The following is a 25,391-nucleotide window of genomic DNA, read 5'->3' as shown; positions in this document are numbered from 1 at the left end:
GACGAAATTGACGTCATACCGCTGTGAACCAATGGAAACCACAGGTACATCCGTGTGTGTGACACCGGAACCCCTCCAGCCAATCAGATCATCCGTAACTTAGACGTTTTGCAGCAGCGTGGGCATGAAGAAGAAAAAAAAGGAAAAAAAACCTGCAAGATGTTCATTAAAATGTCGCCTGCGATCACCAAACGTTAACCACTCCATCAGATGCAAAAAACGAAACACGCTGCTTTAGCAATTACGACACGAACTCATTCCTCCGTCCAAGAACAGGCTAGTTATCTTTTGTCCGTGAAGTCGCCGCCCGGGGACTCTTCTGACAGCAAAAACAACTCACGCACAGTTTTTTTGTTTGTAGTTGCGAGTTGAGGAGGAGCCTAACGTAGTCTCCGCATAAAAACCGCTCCCTCGGCCGTAGCTTCGGTCATTATACACTTTGAGCCAAAGAGAGAAGTTCATTAACTCGGAGTACAGTGATCCAAGCCGTATGTCCACCAGATTTGTGTATCAACCATAGCAGATACCAAGAGCAGACGACAACTTTACGGAAAATGGCGGGAACGACTAGCGCAAGAATTTGCGTGCTTTTAGCAATGGTTGCTGTAGTTATATCGACACTCACACGATCAGCTAGCACAATGGAAACGCCTTATTCGGAAGAAGGTAAGAAAGCATCTTAGTCACTTACTCCTTTTCTTTTTACACAATCCTTAATCTTTTTTTTTGACAATAATTTGATTGAATTTGAGGTGCGCTTTTGTTCAAATAATCAGTTTCACCAAATGGATGTGATTTTTAAATATTGTGTGAAGGGATTTCTGCTTGACCTCACTTGCCAAAGATTTATTTTTACTAGAAACAAGACAAGTCGCGTTTTTGTCCTTTTTTGGTTTACTTGACGGATTTATTGTAAACTGTAGTCGGTTCAAAACGGAGCGGCAGTAGGATTCTAAAAAGATGATGTGAGAAACTCGACGTACCGATCAGTGTGCTCTGATCGCCGTCAAATTCATTTCAAAAGTTGTTATTTTGTTAGTAGGTACTCGAAACAATAGATGAACTTATTTCCAATATTCATAATCATCTTATAAGATTTGATTAAATTACGAGTGGCAGCGCTCAACTTTTCATTTTGGAGAAATTTGTCATGAAATTTTCTCCACACCGTGAACGCAGTGTGTAAAACAAAGCCAACCTTTTGATTTGTTGTTGTACAATCTTGGTCGGTATTTAAAGTGGACGGTTGAAAACATTAATTTGCATTCAGATTAGCGTCTTAGGACAACAACCTCCGTCAACAAGTGGCATTGTTTGGATTAGACGGTCATTAGTTTCTCATTTCATCCGACTAATGCTTAGTGGGAATGACTGGTCAATAAGAGCAATTTACCTAGTGAGAGATTCTCTGAATTTAAGTTTTTAAGTGAGCCTGATGGCTAAGTCCTCTATGTGCATTGTACAAATCAATATTGAACATTTTTCAATTAACCCTGAAAAGATTGTATACTCTGAGTTGTGGTCTTTCTACGCGCTAATTAAACTAATTGGTCAGCCTTTAGAGTTTCAGTAATTACCTAAAATTTGTCCACAATTTTGTTTAATTTCTGAGAAACATTTGTGCATTAAAGATATCTTTTGATCACAGAATAAAAAGAGGAGACTTAAAATTCCCTTTGTTCATGTTTCAGTGGAGCATTAATTATTCTGTATCGCCCATACCATAAAACCATACGCATAGCTGACTCCACAAAATAACCTTTAAGGAAGAACTGATTGATTTACTTATCAAATATTTAAATTTGTGTATAGATTCCATATCCTCATATCAACGCAAATAGGAAAAACATTCAGTCGTCTGCGAAACTTTGTTTAGCCTGTTCAGCTGGGTGAAAAACTTCACCTCAGTGACTTTGTTTAGGATTCACTTGGTCAAAGAAAACAACAAACCAAAAACAAAACAGTCATTATGTCGCAGTTAATTTTGGTTTGAACAAAGAAAAGTGACTATGGTGGATTTGAACCAACACCCTCCGGATAAACGTAATCTACTACTGAACTACCCTATAGCCATATTTACCTCTAAGATAATTTTGATTTGTGTGTTTTTAAATTATTTATATCAGCAGACCCTAAGACGAGAATATATCTTCTCAAAGATGTAAAAATGTATTTTTATTTCGTGCAAACAGTGCATTTTTCTTCTGACTTTCGACAACAGATATAACCTACAATGAATACTGCATAGTTCCATTAGCTCAAAAACGTGAAATGAATATAAAACCTTAAAAGAAAATGTCAAATTGTTTAGAGGTACTTAAAAAAGGGCAGTTATTTTTTTTTTTTTTTTTTATCCAATATTAAAGATTTCATTTTAAAATGAACAGGCAATTGTAATCCTCGTTTATTTTAACAAAAATTAGTTATCGATCAAAGTTTAATGCCGACAAAAACGAGTCACGGAGGTAAAGGCACTTGGCGTTTTAATTTTGTTTTCTTTAACGAAAAGCAGAAAGTTATTTTTGTTTATTTTCTACAAAAAAATCTCTTCATCACTTTCTGAATAATCAGAGTTCCAACAGATTTTGTTTTAAACAGGCCTACACACCGATTCAATCCTTCTGCTTAATTTGTTAAAAAAAATCTTTGTAATGCATCCACAATTCGGCTTTTTTGCCACGATGTTTGCATTTTTTAATTTAACCAATAATTATTCAGAAAGTTGCAAATAAAAAGAAATTCTGAGAAAATATGATGATTTGTTTTCCTCTTTTTTTTGTCTACAACTCAGAGAACCTCCCGTACGACATGGTTGCAAGACCAGCAGCCACATCCCCCGGGCTATGGCAAAGAAGGACGGTAGACCTGCTACTGGATGCCCTGGTCTTGTTAAGAGAAGACATGGACACGCCTAATGAAGATGACGTACAACGAGTTTCAAAAAGAAAATGTAAGATTAACCATGCCCTTTTTAAATATTGATGAGGTTTAGTAACTAATGCTGAATTTATGCCGTATGGCGTGTGTATTGAGTTGCTCATAATAGTCATCGTTTGCATTAGGCCTATATCAAACATCGACATGAAAGGTACCTCCAAAATATCTGTTTTTAGAAAGTTTCATTACAAACAAAAACCGTTCAGTGTCGCTCAAGGTGCTTTAACGTACAGTTCTTTCATTCAAGGATGTGGGACTATACGTTTGAATTATGAGGTCTATGCTATATATCACCACATGAATGGTTTACAAGGTGCTGTGGCGCAGTATGCTGCCAAGTTCCGATCAAACCAGGAATACCGGGGCGAACCCCTTCTCTTTTCGATAAGTGTACTGGGGTCGGTTTCACATAGTTAGGACTAGTCCTAAGACTAGTCCTAAGAGATATACAAATTGCATGGATAGTCCTAATTAGGACGAGTAACTGGTCCTAACTCGAGATAAGACTAGTCCTAACTCTTTGTGATATCCACCCCGGTTTCTTTAAAAAGAAATTAAATCATAAAAAAAACTGAATCATGAAATGAAATCACGATTAATAAAATATAAAATAAATACTTTGACGAACGAGATAAAACAAAAAGACCCGCTCTTTTCTCCCAAGAAACGCCGCAATCATTTCCTTTCAATTACTGAAAGTTGAATCATTTATTTAATTTCCCTTTCATGTATTTCCTCGGGTCATAACATTCAAGTAATAAACTTGAACGTTTCTGGATTATAAGAAAGAGTAATATTTGTGGTGAGGAGACTAGTCGAGTAGAATTTACAAGAGCAGCTTACTAACAACAATGTACGTATAGGTAACTCAAATTAATAAAGGAACCAGCTCTTCTCAGAGCCACCACTAATCACAAAATAGATTGATTACATGGTCTCACCGAACCCTACTTAATTTGTTCAAACATGCATAGCCTAAGTCTTATATGAATCTAACACCAACTTCCTTTCCATAATATAGGTTAAAACCTAATTCTTTCAATATGATGATAATTAAAACAAATGCGCCTGTACGTACGTTACTAGGGCTTTTACCGTTATTAGTCTCTACTACGGTTACAGCTAATTCATCTGAAGGCTGATGTGCGTACAGGGTAATGGGAAACCCTACCGGCAGTAAGATTAAGCGGCTGAATTAAGTCTAATGGAAAGTGGGTCTTGCGTCAGTAGAAAGGAAGATTCGAGAGAAAGTTTTTGAGAAAATGCTTTAAAATATTTACAGGCAGTGCTGGAAATAGGATATCTCGAAAAATGAACAACAAAAACCGTAGTAAGATCGATTTAATACGAAGAGCAAATACTTAAACTGTTTTAGTTTTTCGGTTTTTTACCAAAATGTAATGGTAAAATGGAAAATGAAAATCGTCATTTCCGGTTTCGGCTTCTTTCATTTTAAATCTCCCGATAAAGTCTTGTTAGCAAATAGTTTTGTTTGTATGATTGCTGGATTTTTTCCCTTTATTCTGTTAGTTATTGGCAATGCTGATGACATTTCTCATGAGAGCGCAGGCAAAAACATACTGTTTTGAATCAAGCTAAAGTGCATTAGGTTGCTGGACTACAGTTTATTCTTACGCTCTTTGAATCAAGATAATGTACGTTAAATGGGAATCGCAGAGAGATTACGTAGATGCATTTCACCGACGGATTCTCTTGGGTGACCTTATTGGTGACTTTTGCTTCGCAGAAACTTTTAGTTTACAGAATTATACATATGGTATATAAATTAGTTTAAATTAAACTTTAAAATATGCATGCAGGTTAAACACAGAGACAAATTTCGTTGAGCTGCTTAAACAGATATTAGTGGTAAAATGTTTCTGCTTAGCAAAAAATAAGCAGGAAACCATAGCAAATGGTGTATACGTTGTATTTTGGCTGATAACCCTATTCAGGTATACTTGTGTTAATTTTCTTCCTGTGGCCAACACACGTATACACGTTCACAACGACTCCTCTAATGTGGATAATAATATTATTTCACAATAGTGGAAATTAGTTTATGACATTTTGACGATTGACAAGAAGCTGCATAGCTTGGAGACATTTCTACACTCCTTCCTTCGTGTCTATCGTGACGATCTGATGACATCTTTAATAAAAATGGACAATTTGGTTTTGATTCAAAGACGTGGAAGGATAAAGGTCACATGGGTGCCTTTGGCCAATCACGTAACCCATCCGTCAGTCCTTAACGTGTCCCGGTGTGGCGGTTTCAACTTTCCGCTGTGTTCAGTTTTCCGAATGACCAAACACGGTAGCATTACGTCATGCGATGCCTGCGCACAGCAAGCGAAAGTAGTTCAATTTTAGTGCCGTATTGAGTCATCCGTTACCCTCCGGTAGCTGTCATGGCGGCGTCCACGAGTCGAGTACAACTAGCGGCAAACGCGTGGATCGTATGAGTTGTTTTTTACGCAAGCAGAGTGTGACCTGCCTGAAGTTGTACCCATGAATACATGTAAAGATGGGGCAAGAGATTATGTAACTACACAGAAAAGAATCGTAATATAAACAATGTGGGGTCACTGCTGAGAGAACTACAGTGCTCGCCAGGGTACTCGCGGAGGTATCTGACAAGTCACCCGGAAAACTGAACACGCCGGAAAGCTAAAACCGTTCGAACAACGTGCTGATATGAGCGACTACGTCACCCGGAAAACTGAACACGGCGGAAGACTGAAACCGCCACACCGGGTTTAGATTTTGATTTACACGATGAAGCTCCTATGTCGCATCATGTGTTAAGGTCTCATCGTTGAATAGTGAGAGCGGGAAATTATTCTCGTTTATTGATTTGGATCACCATAAAATTATCTGAATTTTGATGCAAAAACTATTATATGATTATTTCATCTGGCACGCAAATTATAGTAGGCCTATATAGCTTGCTTTATTATCACATTATACACAACCATATTCAGCGAAATGCATTATGGTTTGAGTTTCTAAAAGCACAAAATACACACAAAAACTTACTTAAAACGCACTTAAAGCCACAAGAACACAATTCCTTACAACCAAATTCAAACGTTTACTTTAATAGTTACGAACCAGATAACGCACAACCGTAATTATCTCCGAAATGATTTAAAACGGGATTATAACGTATGGAGAGAATACCGTTTTTGTAGTGTAACGGTACGCGTAAATTTTACAATGCAAAAATAATTAACCTCTATTAACTCTTCCATAAAACCAATGATGTAATGATATTGTTCTCGTTCTGCATTATTATTATTTGTTTACTATAAAAAGTAAAGGCCTATATATAATTTTGATAAAGAAAAAACTTGTCACATTGCTGGGAAGGAAAGTACCGATAAAGAAAGGAAACAAAAAGAAATGGTTGTCACCCATCACGCATGCTGCCATGTGAATCGCGGTAACAAAAATACTACCGGAAATATTTCACTTTACGTAAACTTACAGAATGGTCAAATCACTTCTCTCTGTCGAATGTTGTTGGAGATTGATAACTGGATGTTCGTCAAAGTCTTAGCCCTATAAAGGAGTTGAGTAAAACAATATGAATATAATATTTCTTGAAAACAACCAGTCTTTATAAGACATGAACGCAAACATTACTTAGTTCTTTTTCTATTCTTATGAACATTAGAACAAAACTTCCATCACAAATACAAATTAATATGCGCCATACTAATATAATATTTCTAACACAACTTTTGATTGGTTGGCCCCATATACCAGCTTCTTTCGTCAACAACTCTTTGAATAAGAAAAACAATCTCACTATACCCAGAAATTTAATTGCGAATAACATACAAAACCGCCTTCTTTCGCAAAAAGGAAATTTCAGATCTAAAGAATTCACCCCGTGATATGTTTTTACTACAAAATACCCCACGGATATTTCGCGCCTTATTTTAACGTCTGCTCAACCGCGCTCGTTTCATTCACCATCGAAGAAAGAACAACATTTACGGATCCTTAGGGTTGTTGGACATTCTTTATTTGTCCAACCCCAATTTCTTTGTTACTTCCAATAACTCCAGGGGCTTCTGAGGTTTATCCTGATCCAAATGCTGTAATGATAAGTTGGGGGTTGACACACTTTTCTATGATACTCGACATTTATTACTTTGGCTTGACATGAGAGTCGCTTGACACGTTTGCTCAAATAAAATGTTTAAAAAAAGTTTCCGTAAATCCACCTTGACGTGTCTAGGGAAGTGCAACTGGGATTCAGCTAGAAGTGAAGTTACTATTCCTTAAGATTCCACATAAAAGATATCATCAAGCGCGCTTTAAAGGAACTGGACACCTTTGGCAATTGTCAAAGACCAGTATTCTCACTTGATGTATTCCAATATGCATATAAAATAACAAGTCTATGAACATTTGGCTCAATTTGTCATCGAATTTGCAAAAGAATAATGAAATAAAAACACCCTTACTTGGTATGCTTTCGGATGCATAACAAAAGGCTTCAGCTGAAGTCTTTAATATTAGTTGAGTGAGAATTTACCTCTTTTGAAGTTCTTTTCCCAGTGATTCAAGTATTCAATTATTCAAGAATTATTAAGAATATTTAACAGACGGTGAAATAAATATTTTGGGGGATGTAATCGGATCATTTGGAATTTTCAAAAGTCTGAAGTAGGGGATCGGTTTCGTGTTGACGTGGGTGGGTTGGTGTGTAGTCTCCCAGACAAGCCGTCTTTGCGGCTATGGATAAATCGATACGTGATCAAAAGAGCGGGTATTGGGTTTGCGTCGAGTCGTGTCTATTTCAACATAGACTGTACTTTCGTCTCGTCAGCATTTACGGTGAAAAAAAGTGTTTTAAAGATACAGTTTAGCCTAGATGATTTTTATTAAAGGACCATCTGGTAATGATTATACCACTAACTGTTCTTTTTTAAATGTCGTGGCTGAGCGGTCTAGATTGATGGACTTCGAATCCTGGGCCTGGTTAGTTGCGACACTTGTGTCCTTGAGCAAGGAATGTTATCATAATTGCTTCTCTCCACCCAGGAGTACAAATGGGTATTGGTGAGAGCTGGGGAGTAAACTGCGATGGACTGGCATCCTGTTCAGGGCCTACAAATATTCTCAGTTGTTTATTGTCATTGGAACCGGACATGAACCCCAGCCATATTTCAAATATTTTTACCGTAAAATTCAGAAATATTTTGTTTTCACGGGAGTCAATTTTCTCAAGGACAAACTAAACAATCGAGATTAAAAAAAAAAGTAAAGAACTTTACAATCAAACTTGTGCATACCCATAATTAATAATTGTCTGCTCATTAATATGCTTAGGAGAAGTCTAGAAGAGTAAAATAAATAGCTTTTAATTTTGGAATAAACATTTTTCATAAACAAAAACAAACAAAATATTGTTTAAAAAAAAATACATGAGCTAGCATTCACACTAAGACCAACAGCGTATACTGATTGAAACGTCGAGAATCTCACCACTAATAGTTGTTTTCAGAAACACCTCTCCTCCGAAAGATAACATTATTACCCGTAAAAGTAATCAAGTTAACCCTATAATTCTGTTTTACCAAATCTGTGTAAAGCACTGTATCTATAAGAACTTTTCCCAGAGTCACGTGAAAAATATCCTCAGGCATAACTCGGGTGGAAATCGAACCCTCTTTATTATACCCAGAGAACCGTCTAACCAGACAAAGGACTCGGGAAAAACACCAAATACAGGGCTTGATACACGTCGACATAGGGGTAAAACATCTTTTATCCCCAATGCAAATTTAATATACTTTAAAAGTTTCCTACACGATCGTTCAATTGCTCTATGTTTTTGTTCAGTAAAGCGAAGGCCTTTTTACCTAATTTGTACTTTCTCTGCCTCCCTTTTCAAATCCAGCACACTTTCTGTTCTGGAGGACACCCGTATTTGACAAAGGACAAGGATCTCAGAAAAGAAGCATTTGAGGACCACAAATCAAGTGACTCTCGACTACATCACGATTCAACTAAACATAGTCGTGTAAGGATACTACGCCTTTGGCTATGGCCACGGCTTACTACAGTGAACAGCCGTAGCCAGAGGTGTTTAATTCATATACACGGATAGCGGACAACATTTGGGGTTATTTTCTTGCCGTACTTGGGCAAGCAAATGGCGACCGAAGTAACAATAATCTTGCTGGTTTGAGAAAGGTTTAGCCTGATGCGGGTTTTCTTCTTCTTTTTCAAACCGTAGTTTCTGAAACGCTCGAAGTTATTACGTCTTAAACGACGTCATCAAAGTTACTCGCACACGTACATTTATTTTAAGTAGATTCAGCGAGTTGCACTGTGTACAGTGGTTGCCAGATTTTCCTGCAACCCCCCCCCCCCCCAATAATTCCTAAAAACAATTGCACTGCAGTAAAGGTCCTCGCAAAGGACAATTTTTTAGAAGGTGTTAAATTCAGAATGTGAACCCTGGTAATTGTGTCCATCCCCAACCCCTTTCCCTCTTCCATAAAATGTCATCGCCTTTCTTGTACTTTGATCTAGATAATGACCTTCCAAATGAGTTCAAAAAATCGAAGATCAAAACTGTCCTTATAAGAAAAGCGATTGGTAACTGCTAGGTGTTTATAATGAAATGTGCATTCGCCTTGCAGTTGACATTAAAACAACACAAATGTCAAAACGAGCGCCTTGCCATTATTTGATAGAGAAAAACTCAACTTTTAGCAAAGTTTAGATTGTAAAATGCATCCTTTAGCCAATTGTAGTTTTAGGTGCCAACTCCTGTCTTCGTCCTCTAGTATTATTAGTTTTGTTTCTTTAGCACCATACCAGTGTAGGCCTACTCATCCAAAGATTAATTATTGCTGTAAATATTATTCATCCGCATTCGGCTTCCCACTTGTTTGCATAAACGAATAGATAATTAGTTAAGCACCGCCCACTGGCATGGTGAGGTGCATGTTTAGTTGTAAAGGCATACTGGCATTGTCTAACAGGCAAACTATTCACAAAGTATATAGCGATATGTTACGTTTGCTCTCCGTGACGTCACCACAGGCTTCTTGCTAATAAAGGGTATGAGTCTTTGATGACAATTACATCTCGTCGGCCACTTTTGAATTTGCTTGGATCGCAGGTTTATATTTTGTGGGCGAGGCCAGAGGAAAAACTATCATTTCGAGACGGCCCATCATAGTAGCATCCCCAATACGACCAATTAGGTGACGTCGTCTAAAACTGAGTAATTTAAGTTATCCAGTGTAAATAATTTTAAAATAAAAAGCCGGATAATAACTAATAATAAATCGTAAAGGGTGGATTTCGGTTCAAGCCAAAACGCAAGAGGCTTCTACGTGATTTAAAACATAAAACATAAAACAGCAGTTGTGTGAAACCATGTGTTCACTCACTGTCAACTTCGATAATTAACAGCATTTTGTTGGTTTTTGCTCAAGTACTTAAGACTGTTAAACCGCAAGTCTGGTGAGATGATATTCATAACTTATAATTATGAATTATATAAGATTTGGGCATACACATTATCGCTACCGTTCAAAAGGTATACAAAGTCGTCGATGTTCTTTTATTTGACAATTTTTCTGGTCAACATCATTGTTTAGTACCATTATTAAAGCAATTAGGTTTATATTAAAGACAGGCATATTCAAATAAATTAATTGTGTCTGAGGTTTTTATTATTATCTAAAAAAAATATCCCAAGACAAACCAAACAAAATTAAAAAGAAGATGTACCAATACCCCTTGGTAATAAAGGATCTGACTACGACACCTCGTCGGCCAATTAAAATCTGCTTTGATCGCGAGTTTAAATAATAATAATACGTAATTAGAACTACAAAACGATTACGATTGGCCGCCGATTCTTTCAAATTTAATAATTGATTTATGTCAAATAGTAAGTTTTAAAAGATTCGTCTCAGTACAGAGTGATAAGTACTTTTAAGTACTAACCCTTTCTTGAACCGTTTTAAAAAAACGATTCAAGATTTCAAGGCATGGTTAATGCCAAGGCCAAGCTAATAAGCTGCAATCAACGAAGACAAAACCTACAGTGTCTCTAGAATTTAAAACACACTTTAAAATCCTCGCCATTAAAACTGCCATGATATAGCACTATTCAATATCGCAATACGTGTGCATTTAGAGCACGCGCAATGTTCAAGTACAGGTTTTAACCGCACGTGCGCGCACAGCTGTGCTGGAAGATTTTACCTGAGATGTTGAAGACGCCTGGGGAAAAATGAAAGAGTTAAGACTAAAGCCTCCAGTCTCGCAGGACCAACCAAACACAATCCGATGAAATTCAATCGTAACTTGTTGAAATGGATACCACAACTCACGGCTTAGATGTTCGATCATGGCACCTAAGTGACCGACGCGTGACTTCACATAAAGTCACAGTTTACCGGTTTCGCCCTTGACTAGTGTGCCGTCATGTGTCGTGGGGTAATTTAGGAGTCGGTTTGTGCTTGGGGCTTTTGAGGTCCGGGGATTGTTTTTCCTTGGTAGGCCTACAATAGAGAGAGGATTCGACGACAAAGGGTATTTTTTTCAAAGCAATAATAATTTGCAGGATGACCGACTGATATCCAAAGGCCGGAGTCGAGTACCTGGACTTCCTCTGTTATATAAAGAACAGACTTCTGTTTGTGTTTTGAGGACCCGATCTCTCTGCTGACCGTACATTGCTATAGCCTTTAGTCAAGGCGCAAGCACGAAAAAAGACTAGCGCGAGCGGTGAAGCTGTGCGTGCCATCCGGTGTGCCGCGTGCGCCTTGACTAAAGGCTAACATTGTATCAATGGCCGCCATAGTGCCACTCTCATTATAAAATGCCTGCTAAAGGAATCAATGATAGACAGCCAAAGATACATGGTTACATTTTGTGACTGTGCTGTGCCCCACTCATTTTTGACAATTGCCTCGCATGTTGTATAAAAAAAAAGCTGTAGACGGGAAGTTCTGCAGAAGCATCATTGCAATTTCATTAGACCCTGACCACAATCAATGAATACAACACCATTGTTTTGCCTTTTAAACTAAAAAAATTAAATTAATTTTATTTCAATTACGCCATTAGGATTTCAGACATTAACATTACAGCAAAACGCACAAATCAAATAACATACTGAATACTAGAGAGCACTGGTCGAAACGTCAAGAAAACACCACTGATCACTCCGAAAACCACACCTCCTAACCATCATTTTGCTTCTAAGAATTGGGACCCCAGAAAGGCACTACCCCAGAAAGGCACTGGACACGTTTGGTAGTTACTCACAATAATGAGCAATGGAGAGCTGTTGTAAGTGTAAAACATTGTGAGAAATGAATCACTATGAAGTAAATAACGTACAGTTTTTTAGAGAGATAATTTCGGACTAAAGTATTTGAATCTGAGAAAGACTTCAGGCCTGTAGCCTTTATCATACATGTGAGAGTACACCTACTGAAACAAGGTGTTGTTCTTTCATTATTTTCTTTCAATTTCGATGACCAATATAGAGCCCAAATTTGCACAGGTTTGTTATTTTATGCATAGGGGCCTATGTTGGGATACACCAAGTGAGAATACTAATCTTTTTGACAAAGTACCAAAGGTGTCCAGTGCCTTCAGACAGATAGCTACAGTTACCAACACCTACAGTTACCAACACCTTTATCTTGCAATCAGGAAGATTGTTTTCATATCAGGGAGATAATTAAATTGCATTCAACATAAATAGTGAAAAGATTTCCATAATCAGATAGATTTTCAGATTTGATAATCAGAACATGGAAATAGCAGATTCAGGGAGAATTTGCAGCTTTTAAACAGGGTTCCGACCACATCAGTATGAACATTTTGGCTCTGGCAACAAATTTCTACAGAGCAATGTTTGTACACTGCCTTAAAATGTGACTCGCTCTTTGATCTCAAATATATACCAACACAAAACGTTGTTCATAAAATAGGTTTAACATTTGCTCCACAGTTTATGCTCCTTTCTAAATTCAATTTGTTTTCTTATGTTTTAACAAAATTTACAAAAAAATATAATATGCAGAAAAAAAATGCTATTACAAATGCTATTCTTTTCTACCATACCATGGATGATAAATCTCATAATATGCAGCAATTTTCTTTCCTTATTAACAATATTTAAAGAGTTCATGTTTTCTATTTTTGTCTATATTTTTTTTTTCTTGTTTAAAAAGTTACTTTCATGGTATAGTCTTGTTATAAAATAACCTAAGGGAAACGTAACAAAACTTTTAAGTTATACTAAAACAAAAAGTTGCAATTGCAATTTAAAATTGACACAATTTGATTGAACAATTTTATATATTTTGTGATGTTAGTTGCAACACAGCTTGAAGTTTTTAATTCTCACAATATCATAATTTAAATTAAATATAGGGTTCAAAAAGTGAGTTAGCAAAACAAAAGCCCTTGATGAAAGATCGAAAGCCCATCTATTTGTTGAGCAAATAAACTTTACTTGAGTTTAGGCAGGTGCCTGATCTTGGATCCTACAACTTTACACCAAAAATGTTCGATGGTTCCCCATTTTGTTTATCAAAACAAAAATTTTGCCTTTAAGAAAATGGCCTAGCCCTCTAAATGATAAAATCCCAGGCCTGTCATAGATGCATTCTTTACAAAAGGGAACAAATGGCTGATAAGAAGTGAAGACGTAGTTCAAGGCCATTGGCTTTAAATAGTCATTAAACGGTTGGTCCTCATTCCAATTTACAACAAGATCTTTTTTGTTCTGTCACTAATTGAGTAATTTCAATTCAAGTTTTCACCAAAACAAGTCACTCTTTTTCCCTCAAAATATTTTGGTTTTTCTATTTTTCAACTAATGGTGAAAGCCTTTTCTGAGTAGCCAAACTAGAAAAAAAAAGACATGTCCTTGAAAAAAATGCTTTAATTAATATCATTATCATAAATAAAATGTAAAGGCACAGTACAAAATAATTACAAATATAAAAGCATTAGATGCATAAAAGGAATCTGTATGAACTTTGACACGACGTCTTCTAGAGTGCTGTACATGTTACTTCTTGTATACCGTGAACAAGAACGGTTGGGGGCAGGTCAAAGGTCAGCGCATCTAGATGTCGCATGTAATCAGCTTGCTGAGTGGAATCTGTTGGAGGTAGCGGTAAGTAACAGAAGTTCACAGCGGTGTTCTTTGAGTAATTCTTGATCATAGTGTTGACTTCTTGAATGTACGTATCGGAGACCTGGGAGTAAACCAACTGGGCATGGCCGTGGTCACTACTAGCACCCATGTCATCCTTCATAACGGCAAACGGCTGGATGTTGCTGTTGCTGACCATGATGATCGTGGCCTTGATGCGCAACTCATTTAGAAACTTCTCCATTTTCTCTCGTCTGTGCTTGCTGATGGAGCTGTCATCATCGGCACCATTGCACAGGAACACTCGTAGTAAGGTGTGCTTCTTCCAGACACGGACCATATGGAGGACGCAGGCAAGCTGTAATAGGAAGATACATGCAGTATCCAGGTACCCGCTGGTCTCCGGCTTGAAGAAGTTGATGGGCCAGACATTGATGAACGCCGGGGTCTTGCTAGCAGCGATGGCATCCCGGTCAAACTTACTGAAGTAACGCATGAGGCAGACGTTCTTCCTTAATCGGATGCTGTCGCTGATGATCATAACATATTCCTCGATGGACAGTCTGTTTGGACTATTGAACTGTCTGACGGGCTCAAAGGCATTCAACGGATCTCCTCTCTCTTCCTCAATGCCTGAATCTTCTGTTCCGTATATGTTGCCATGGTTATTCGTCACTTTGCATTTATCGAATGAATCTTTGGATGGGCAGCTGTCGTAGAAACCTAGAATTATTGTATTTGGTTTCATACCTACAAGAAAATAAACCAAATATTTATTAACTAGAGGAAGCGTTAAACTATTCTGTCTTTTTGACACGCCACAAAATATCAGATTTCCCTTTATTTTCAAAATAATTTTCCGTAAAATTATTACTTAACAGAAACTCAGCTTTCTCCTTACCTCCAAGTCCTGAAATCCTCATGAGATGTTGAGCTCCTTCCCGAATCGTTGGAGCGAGAGTCAGTTCAGTAAATGCTTTCACTTTAAGTTTCTCTACCAGGACGATCCATGCTGGGTATTCCTTCTGGACAGGATCGGAGTAACCCTCATCCAAAACACCTTGAAGAAAAGTTGTAAGGATGAGTTATTGTTAATAGTTCACAAGTACAGGTTATGAATATATATTGAATAGCTTCTAAAAAGCAGGACAGTTCTTTTCAGAACTGAAAAGTCTCCCGAACATCCGGTAAATCTACTCCGCAGTAGTAGAATAAAGACAGTTCTCTAAGAACAAACTCTACATGGCAAGTAGATACACACATGGTGTTACCGCAAACCAAATATATATTGATACCTCACCATGCAATACCTCAAATCCTATATAGATTCTAAATAGTTTATTTATTTATTTCTTATATACCCTCTTATATAACCTCTCAGTGAAACACTGTTTTTCAGAGGTGCCCAGCAACTACAAACAAATCAAAATTTTAAAATTGTATTCTAAAATATAAAATATATATTTATAAATACTAAATGATTAAGAGCATTATTTAAAATAGAAAAACAGCCAAATTTAAATAAAAACTACGGACAGACGACAACAGCGCAAAATCTTTACAACAAGCCAATATAGAAAAAAGAAAAAGGTTAAAATTCTGGACCAGCCAGGAAAAGCACCACATGGCCCACCTATTAAAAATTCCAATTTGAGTGCTGTGCTTTAAAACTAGCTAAAGTATGTGGCAAGGGATTCTTTAGTGTTCAACCTAGTTTCTGAACAGTTTCAAAATAGTTTTGGAAATGTTTATAAACCGTTTTTGACGAATTTCAAATTAGTTTCAACAAAGTTTTTGAATAGTCTTTAAAAAGTTTCAAAATAGTTTCAAAACAGTTTCTAAATAGTTTCTGAACACTTTTCAAGTAGCTTACAAAAAATGTTTAAAATGGTATCAACAATAAAAATCACAATAATGTTCAAACAATTTGTAAACAATTTCTTAACAGCTTTTGTAACTTAAATCAAAATTGTATAACAGCTTATATCCCTGATGCAAAACTAACACCTATTAGATCATTGCAGAACCCGCAGTCAACACATAGGATTTGAACTGCCTCTAGCTACTGGGCTAGCTTGGTGGTTTTGTTAGTCAGAAATAAAATGGTCGTGGGTTTGAATCCCAACCCAGTGATATGCCTTTGGATTTTTCACAGAGCTCAGAAAAGTAAGAAGAGTATACAGGGCTTAATACACACCACAGTATTGGGTAAAAACAAACAATATTGAAATATCCAGATACATTGAATCATAGCATGAAACATGGACAACGCACTCTTAAATAACAAAAACATTTAACTTCATAACAATTTATATTTTTAAAGTTAATTAGGCTTCACAAAATGGCAAAATATTTCATAAATTAATTCTTTTTCTGACCTCGTTTGACGTGACCCAGAATATACAATCCACTCTTCTTCATGTCGTTGACGAATCTGATGAGTTCACAGCACGAACGAGGATTCGCAACTAGTAGGAGCATCTGAGGGCGCCAGAACTTGACGTGATCTTTTCTGACGTCAAGACGTAGTAAATATTTACGAACCTGCCGACAAGAAAAAGGAAATATTTTAACCCAACAAATTTGAGTTGTTTACCATGGTCCTTTGTTTATGACTTGATTGATTTCAGATAGTTTGGGTTTGAACAAAGAAAAATTGACTGCAACAGGACTAGAACCAATGACCTCCAGATTAAGAAACCGATTTGATTTCAAGACACAGATGACTGCCTCTACCTACCGGGCAATCTCAGTGGACTAGTTGGTAAGACACTACAGTTGAACATGAACACTGGACATGAACAACTGCAAAGGTCGTGGGTTCCAATCCCACACAAGTAATATGCCTGTGATTTTGTTCACAGAGCGACTGATGAAAGTACCGAGTATTGACCCAATTCACCACACGTCATCATCAGAATAACCTGGTCAATGTCACCGTGGGTTATTCAAAATGGTGAGCGTGTGATGTGCGTACAAGGGGTCAATACACTGCTAACACTCATCGGTGTAAGGGTCAAACTAAAATTAATATAAAAATCCACTCACTTGATGAAAGATGAGCGCCTGTGTGATGTAACCCCAGTCCGATTCACTGATGCGGAACGAGATGATGATAAAGAGGAGGATGAAGACAACGATGCTGATGGATGCCCAGAGTGGATTGATGAGGAACATCATGACCAGACAACACACGATCCCAAGAAGCGATGTGTGCCATGAGAAGTACGTGAAGGACGGCCTGGAGAAGGTGGCATGGGCAAGAAGAAGCAAAACAGTCAACATCAAGGAACTTTTTGGAACGATGGTTCTAGTGTTGGGTTTGTTTTCAGAACTGGTTTAGGGTCTAGGTTTGCTCTGGTTTAGGATCTAGGTTTGGATGTACATACATCTTCATTCACAGTAGTTTAAAGCCTGTTTATGACCTAGTTTACGCTCTACATTCATCTTCCCTCACAATGAGCCCTGACAGTGGGTAGGGATTCATGCCACGACCAAAAACTTTATCTATAAAGGGTATATAAACCCTTAATGCTAAACCTAATTAAGTAGAGATAACTATACTTTTACTTGTCAAAATATCAGATACAATTTTTTCTCAAACCACTTTACCTAAAGTTCGGGGCTGATGCAACATGCATGGCCATACAAGCCAAGTTGGTGGCCGTGTATGACAGCAAGAAGAAAATGGTGACCAAGGGAGCGATGGTGTTCAATGATCCCATCAATAGAACAAGCTGTTTTGGCAAGATAAATTAGCACAAAATATTTGTAACTATTTAAGTAATCTTCAGATGAGTTTATAATCATAATTACCAAGCAAGTAGATACATACATGGTGTTACGGCAATACCAAATATACAAGTTATATAAAAATAAGTTCACACTATTAATTTGTTAAAAACAATATTTGCATTGGTTGTATATACCTGGACAAGAAACCAAGAGACAAGAACTGCAACAATGGGATTACCATCCTTTGTGATCCCTTTGTGTACTGGCAGAAGAATAACACCTTGAAAAACGAGAACGTCAGAAAAGAAAATAGTTGGTAATTTTTTTTTTAATTGATCATACTGTCAAATACTAATCAGTAATCATTAACAAAATTTATCACAGCAATTTTTTTTTTTCAGTTTTAGATGTTTGTTTCAGATGTGGGAGGACTAATCCAGGGGGAAACCCAGGCAGTCAGGTAGAGATTGAAAACTCAATCCACATAGTGCCCCCGGTAAGATTCGAACCAGGGTCCTAGAGGTGGAAGGCAAGGAAAGATACCGATAGGCCGACCCCCAACTTTTACACAGTTGTTCCACCATATGGAACCTGTAAATATTATGTTTTAGTCAACTCAAAGGAAGTTGTTATTAACACCAAATCCTCTTGCTGAGCAGCTGTCAACAAATATCCCAAAATGCATAATTTGAGATACACCAAGTGAGAAGACTGGTCTTTGACAATTACTAATAGTGTCCAGTGTCTTTAAGGAACTTACCGAATACAGCATCCTTAGCGATGGCTTGGAGGACTCGAGATGCTCCAATGAGAGTTGTAAGAGCGGCTGATAAAGAGACTACTAGGATTCCGACAACCACACCCGGTGGAAAGATATTAATCTGCTGCAGAAAGCCGTAAGAATTCTGCAGAAGTTCTCTGAATATGAACAAGAGTTGAGAAGGGGAATTTAGATGACAACTTTAGCCAACAAACTTTCTTTCCAAAAAATAGTGAAACACCATGCAGAATTTTAAGCAAGGAAACTTAGTTTCGGTTGTAACAACCAAAATCAGCTGTTGCGTTTTTTTTAGTCGGGTTTTCACCTAGTTTTCTCAAATATATGACTTTTTTTATATGTATAGGAAAATTATTATTATTATTTTGTTGTGGTAGGAACTTCAAACTAAGTAGGCTTTCAGATTGAAATTAAGCAATTATGTTGTTTATCCTTACCAATTCTTTACGATACCTTAAACATTTCAATCAGAATGAACTACTGTCATAAAAAGCAAAACAACAAGAACAACAAGAAAAATCTAGAGATGGGCGAATCTTAGTCTTACCTTGAGCAGGTTGCGCTAACGAGGAACGCTACTAAGGCGTAAATCAATCCAGTAAAGAGACAAGCTCCTAGAGTGCCCCTGGGAATCGATCTACCTGGGTTCTTCAACTCACCTACAAACATTTCAACAGATTTTTTGTCAACAAAATGCTGATTTTTTTTGTCAACATAATTATGATAATAATGTATTAAAATCACTAGTTAAAGTTCCAGCTGAGTGTCAACTTGTTGAAAAAATGGCAAAAACCGTCCAGCCATTTTAGCTAAATCCACTCAAACAAGGTACTAACTACATCTCTGACAGTCAACTGCAGCATACAAGAACAGACAACAACCCTAATATATTTGAGAAACATGAACTCATTTTCTGATAAATAAGCGATCAGAACTTGAGTCCAATACCCTGGACTGAATGGACGTGCAACACCACAACGCACTCCAGGGGTAAGACCTGGGCCCAATTTCATAAGGGCTAAGCAAAAAATAAGCCACAACAATGCAAACTTAATGTAATTTTGGCTGGTAAAGAGTTTCTGCTCAGCAGTACTATTCTGTGCTTAGCAAGTATTTGTGTTTACAGGCTTCATGAAATTGGCCTCCCAGCTGGTCAAACATCTACAGACATGACAGAAGCATCTGTAAAATCAGGACAAAAAAAACTTAACCCTAACTTTTTCAAAACTATCAGGGGCACAATCGGCTTTACTGACCCGACATATTGGCTCCAGCCATGATTCCTGTGCATCCATTGAACAACACGGCGAACACTACAAGGAAATTCACATCCTTGCCTGTCGTATAGTCAGGAATATTGTCCTCTGCGGAAATTGAAAGAGAAAGTGAAATGTTTATATGAGATGGTAATCTGAGTTGGCACCCTCCACAAACAATATCCAAAGCCAGATTGAGAGAGTTATGGGAACTTGCAATTAGAAGTCACTTTGTGTCCAAAAAACACATTGGCGTATACAAGGTGCCATACTAGTCTGCCAATGTGGTTGTGCAGCATCTGGTTCCAAAATGGCCTCCAGCAACCACATCATCGAAGAAAACTGGTCCCTCTTTGTCGCAACTCTCTCAATACATTACTCTCGACTCTGACGACGTCATGTACCATAAGATCTATAAACCGAGACTAGTGGTGTCGCATTTAAATCCTTAAAGTATTGGCATACTCACCGTACAGATTGCTCTGTAGCGTAGTCCATTTGAAGCCGGTATACGAAGCGTTAGACGTCACATTATGAATTGGATTGTTGTGCGGGATCGGCATATCCCCTGCTGGCTTGGTGAAGAAACTCACAATCACCGTTACGAGTGTTGCCATGACAACCAAGAAGATGAGGAAGGAGGTACGGGCAAACATCCCGGCTCCGATGAGGCAGACGCTGAGACAGAAGAAGAGGACGATAGAGGAGTACAAAAATGGCCACCAAAGGTCGATAGGAAGTCCGCTCTGTCTGTCAACGAGAAGTGCTCCTGTGAAAACAAAATCAACGTAAATCAAAGTCTTTGGTTTAGAAGCAAATACAGGGTACCAGACAAAATAATCTGAAACTCGAAGTCTCCATGATGACCAGTCTAGAGCACCAGATTCTAGTTGACTGGTATTCTAATCAAACAGATTGTGGGTTGCCATGACACTTGAATTAAGATCCAAGCTTGATGCAGTCTGACAATCAGGTAGCCACATCCTTAAGAAATCAGGACATCATCCCAATTTATAATTAATAATTACTATTTTTCCAGTTAGCTTTGCAGAAACTTCTGACCTAAAATCTTACCTCCAATTCCAAAGTTATCCATAATAGCCTCTACAAAGCCGATGCAATAAAGCGCTGAGGAGAATACGTTAGCGATGAAGAACATGACTCCAATACTTCCTCCGAATTCTGGTCCTAAAGCTCTGCTGATCATAACTGATGAACTCAAATTAAGGTCAATTTTCGTTACAAAGAAATAATTTCCACCAAAAAAATATGCATCTGAACTTTTATTTTTAGGGACGGGTTTAGATACTGGCAATAACTGAAGAAAAGAATCTGTGTTAAAAAAACAAAAACACAGTTGACCTTTTTTAAATGTATCTTATTTCAGGATTTACAATAAATTGGAACGTAAAATTAATTCCATAAAAATTGTTTTTCCCCTGATATATTTCTATGGCTGTTCAAAATACAAGGAAACAGTTTCAAGGAAGATTTTTACATTAAATTGAATTGTTCCCTTTTTTATCTTACTTCAGCAAGAAATGTTTGGCAATGCATGAAAGGTTAGAAAGTGGGTCAATGTGGGTTAGAAAGTGGGTCAATGTGGGTTTGATTGGAAGCCATTGTGTGTCATATTCATTTTATTTGTTTTTTAAGGTTTTTATCAACATAAGCCTATGACCCCAGATAACAATGTGAATTTTGAGTTCATGGACAACAATAATCACTTGAAAACAAACAATAGGCCTACAATGTCTGAATCAAACAGGTCTTTTAAATACAGGTTGCATAAAGGGTCTTGCATTCTGTCTTAATCCTTAACAACTAAATACCAAATTTTCAGACTGGTACCTGTTGAACAATTGTTTACATGATAATTTATGACCAATCGATAAAAATTATCTCAAGTAGGACAGACTTTGGTAGCGGCTAGCTCAGAGAACAAACTCTGATCTCTAATCTTTGTACCAGTAGTGGTGATTGGGTCAAAGGTCGATCAGGATCATGGTATTGTGTACATCATCATGTGATACAGGCGTCATTGTTCACAATCTGGGCCCAATTACATACAGCTGCTTGCAGACAACTTTGTTTACAAGTTCTGTGCTTAGCAACAATTAGCAGGATACCAATCAGAATCGGTGCATGTGAATTCTTAGCCCAAAATAGCACTACAAAATTGGGTCCCTGTTCTCGACTCCAATGACAGGAAATTCCCTCTTGCAAACTATTGAAAGTTTCCCAAAGGGTCGGAACTCATTTTTTCTACACTACACAGTGTAGTGTAGTGAACCTGAGTTGCAATTCACAGAAACATCCCTTTGGGAAACTACACTGTATGTGCACTGAAATACAAAACTACAGGTTTGGACACAGATAATAATTATGTGTTGTTTCTTTCTCCCTTTGGTGAAGTGCTTTACTTCCTCAAGAACATATAAAGACTTGTTAAGGAGAATTCAAGACAAATTCTGAGAAATCTTCAGTGCCTTAAAGGATACAGTATGCTCCTCCTCCTTCGATGGCTCCATTGGTGGAAATGGCACAGATGGAGAGAACAGTGAGCAAGACGATGAAATAACCCAAAGCAAACATACCCAGAGACTGTAACAAGCCGCTCTCACCGATAGCGTAACCTGAGAGAGACAGACATAAGAATTTTGAAGTCTCGCTATTATGAAGTCTTGAAGTCTCGCTGTTATTTTAAAGTCTCGCTAATAGGAATTATGAACTATAAAGCTGATGGAGTAGCAAAATGACAAGCCAGCTGCGCCCAATTTCATGGCTTTGCTTACTGTCAAACTCTGTGCTTACGATCACCAATCTTTGCTTACAGGGCAGTTGCCAAATTTCTGCGCTAGCTATGTCAGCGAAGAACATGGAGAACGCAAGTCAAATCAAACATTCACTGCTAACCTGTGAAATATGCTTTCATGTAAGCGTGGAATTCCCTGATTTCTTTGCTTACAGTATAAGAAGAGCCATGAAGTTAGGCCCTTGTCCTGCTGGCTAGTCACTGAAAGGGCAAACCATGGAACCCCATCCAGGTATTGGGATTTTTTTTTTCAGCCAAAGACGGACTGAGTAAGCTACAGGTGTTTATCACACATAGTGAAGGGTAAATGAAATTTAAAAAAATAAAAAACAAAAAATAAAAAATGTTCACTCTAAAAAATAAAAACCAACTGGTAATATTTCTTAATTCTTGTTGCTATCAGAATTGTAAATGTTTTGACTACCAAACTAATACTCCAACATTTATAAGGGGACAGATGTTTTATTCCTAAAAAATACTAAGACATGCCACTTACCGACTCTCAAAAACAAGATTACGCTGAACATAGACAGCACACATGGCACAAAAACGCCGAAGAATGTCGTTAGATGACGGGTAGATCCAGCGCCATGAACTTCATGGTTGCCATCATTGTCCGGTACCTCGACACTGTGATCTTGGCTGTCCAATCGATACCTTAGGAGCGGTGATTTTTCATTCATGCCGGCTCGTTGCATGTCTGTTTCTTTTTTTAACCACAGCGTCAGCCTAAAATGGAAAAAGGGGAGAGGAACATTGTTACGGCTGTTTGAGAATGTAGGTTGAAGGTAGTTGGAATGAACGTACCTCTGGTCAGAGAATCAATGAACAGATAAAGATGAACGAGAATCTTAATCCCAAGTGAATCCTACTTGACTGTGGTTCCATATGCTGGGATGAAAGCTTATAAAAATGGAAATTGAAGTTATCAAATTATTCAAGTGACCAAAGCTAAATTTAGGGCGAAAAAAGTGGCCTGGCCCTGTGTGTACCTTTCGAGAGAGCTTGAACTGGAGTGACTGCTGCATGTCGTTTGAATCTGCGTTTAATTACTTTTATTCATGTTCAGAATGATGCTCTTTCTAATTCTGGTTAATATTTGTCCAAGTTGTATCAATCGTCATGTGTTGTTTTCAATAATAAATAATTATGATGATGAAATAGAAATGAAATCGCTCCGAACTTGATTTACACGAATGGCTGTGTTGTTGAATGAATGAAACTTTGAACTTGAAGAAAGCTGACTCAGTCCACACTTTTGTTTGCAGTCTGTAGTGTAGTTTTTTTTAAAATTAAGTAATGACAAAGTGTGTTAATAGTGGAAAAGTGTGGTGTAAATATTCGTGTTTTAACTACCATGAACTCCCAAACTAAAGTCAACACACAACATGCCAGCTTAACAATTTCATATCATTTAAAAAGTTGTAAACCCAAAAGAATAACGATACAGGTAAAACCAAGGGCAAGGGCCAAGGCCAATCTGCAAGACCGTACGACGGTACGTCGATCGAGTAGGGGGCCGAAGGCTGGCATTCATAAATTAACCCTTACCTTTTACTGTTTCCTCCTTTGCTTTCACCTTCGTTTATGCTACTCATTATTATCGGAAACAGTCACAGAAATCAATTCTTTACATTGTCATATCAACTCAACGAACGTCAAATAATTCAGGGATGAATTTTGTCAGACACCACACACCGCCTGTGTCATCGTCAAATCACGCACGGGACCCTTAGCTCAGTTTTAGAGACAACTGACTGGTGACCCTTACGTGACCTTAAAACAAGCTCGATTCCAAGGGTGTTTTTAATTTGCCAAGCTATTCCTAGCGCTATGTGTTCGACGATTTACTAACCATGCAAACGAGGTTGATAATTGGCAGTGCATACGTATATTTCATTTGCGCGCGCAAGCTACTGATGGCTAAATTTCACTTGAATTTGTTTTCCAGTCCATTTTCTAGCGCATTGTCACATGAATTAATTAAGAACCAACCTAGAAATTGGTTTTACTGAAAGCAAGTCAGCAAAATACTGCGCTCTAGCTTTGTCGCGCAAGTTCCAAATTTACGCGAGCAAACACGGCACCGCGCGATACAATCGGTTTATTATCAGGTGACCCTGGTCTCATGACATCATCATGTGACGAAGAATAGCTCTCGGTTGTTGTATGTTTATTTCCTCCTTGGTTTTGGCGGTCAACCAGAGCATCCATGGCCACTGCCTTCACCTGAGTTCAAAGACCGTTTACAGCGTGAAAGTGATTTTCAAGGCCATAACACCATGGGCAATTTGTACCAATAGTGTTTGTTGGTGGCTGACTAATGTTCATTTTTCGGGATTGGCAAATTTTTTCCATTAATACCCTAATACTTCAAAAGCCTAGGGATTTTTTTTTTAATTTTTTAGAACTGATGGCTATTTGAATGTCAATAACCTAAAACGTAGGGTCACCATAAGAACATTATCTAACAACTTTTAATTACCTTCTCTGCTATTATGTTACACTATTTATTAAAAAATGGGCACAAGTGCCTATTTGGGCCCTTCTTAATCCAATAATCAACTATAAAAAAATATAAAAAAATACATAAAAAGAAGAAGACAACAAATTGGTGTTTAATCTCTCCACAGCTGACCTTTTGACAGATTTATAAGGGGCATGTGAGGTCCTTGTTAGAGTACGCCGTTCCAGTCTCCATGGTTC

At 37.6% G+C, this 25,391-nt stretch overlaps 2 protein-coding genes across 3 annotated transcripts; one reads left to right on the top strand and one right to left on the bottom strand.

The window, feature by feature from the left end:
• The first annotated feature begins 210 nt into the window (after positions 1-210).
• On the top strand, positions 211-10,624 carry LOC117302119. Its single transcript, XM_033785918.1, has 3 exons — positions 211-666; positions 2,792-2,950; positions 8,855-10,624. The coding sequence occupies exons 1-3, from the start codon at positions 555-557 to the stop codon at positions 8,920-8,922; spliced, it is 339 nt and encodes a 112-aa protein (XP_033641809.1). The 5' UTR covers positions 211-554; the 3' UTR covers positions 8,923-10,624.
• A 1,888-nt stretch (positions 10,625-12,512) lies between these two features.
• On the bottom strand, positions 12,513-24,449 carry LOC117302117 (solute carrier family 12 member 9-like). 2 transcript variants are annotated; one of them, XM_033785917.1, is made up of 15 exons: positions 24,237-24,449; positions 23,536-23,588; positions 23,182-23,397; positions 22,372-22,506; positions 20,945-21,079; positions 20,340-20,639; positions 19,871-19,978; positions 19,162-19,273; positions 18,597-18,754; positions 18,031-18,116; positions 17,714-17,838; positions 17,150-17,342; positions 16,480-16,645; positions 15,003-15,161; positions 12,513-14,851 (listed from the first exon to the last, which is right to left on the bottom strand). In XM_033785917.1, the coding sequence occupies exons 3-15, from the start codon at positions 23,381-23,383 to the stop codon at positions 13,998-14,000; spliced, it is 2,733 nt and encodes a 910-aa protein (XP_033641808.1). In that variant the 5' UTR covers positions 23,384-23,397; positions 23,536-23,588; positions 24,237-24,449; the 3' UTR covers positions 12,513-13,997. The 2 variants fall into 2 exon arrangements, with proteins under 2 accessions (XP_033641808.1, XP_033641807.1); XM_033785916.1 differs by lacking the exon at positions 23,536-23,588 and having other exon boundaries at positions 23,182-23,414.
• Between the last annotated feature and the right edge of the window lie 942 nt (positions 24,450-25,391).

This window comes from Asterias rubens, chromosome 18 (assembly GCF_902459465.1).
Source record: "Asterias rubens chromosome 18, eAstRub1.3, whole genome shotgun sequence".
Taxonomy (NCBI): domain Eukaryota; kingdom Metazoa; phylum Echinodermata; class Asteroidea; order Forcipulatida; family Asteriidae; genus Asterias; species Asterias rubens.
This window is presented reverse-complemented; position numbering and strand designations above follow the sequence as displayed.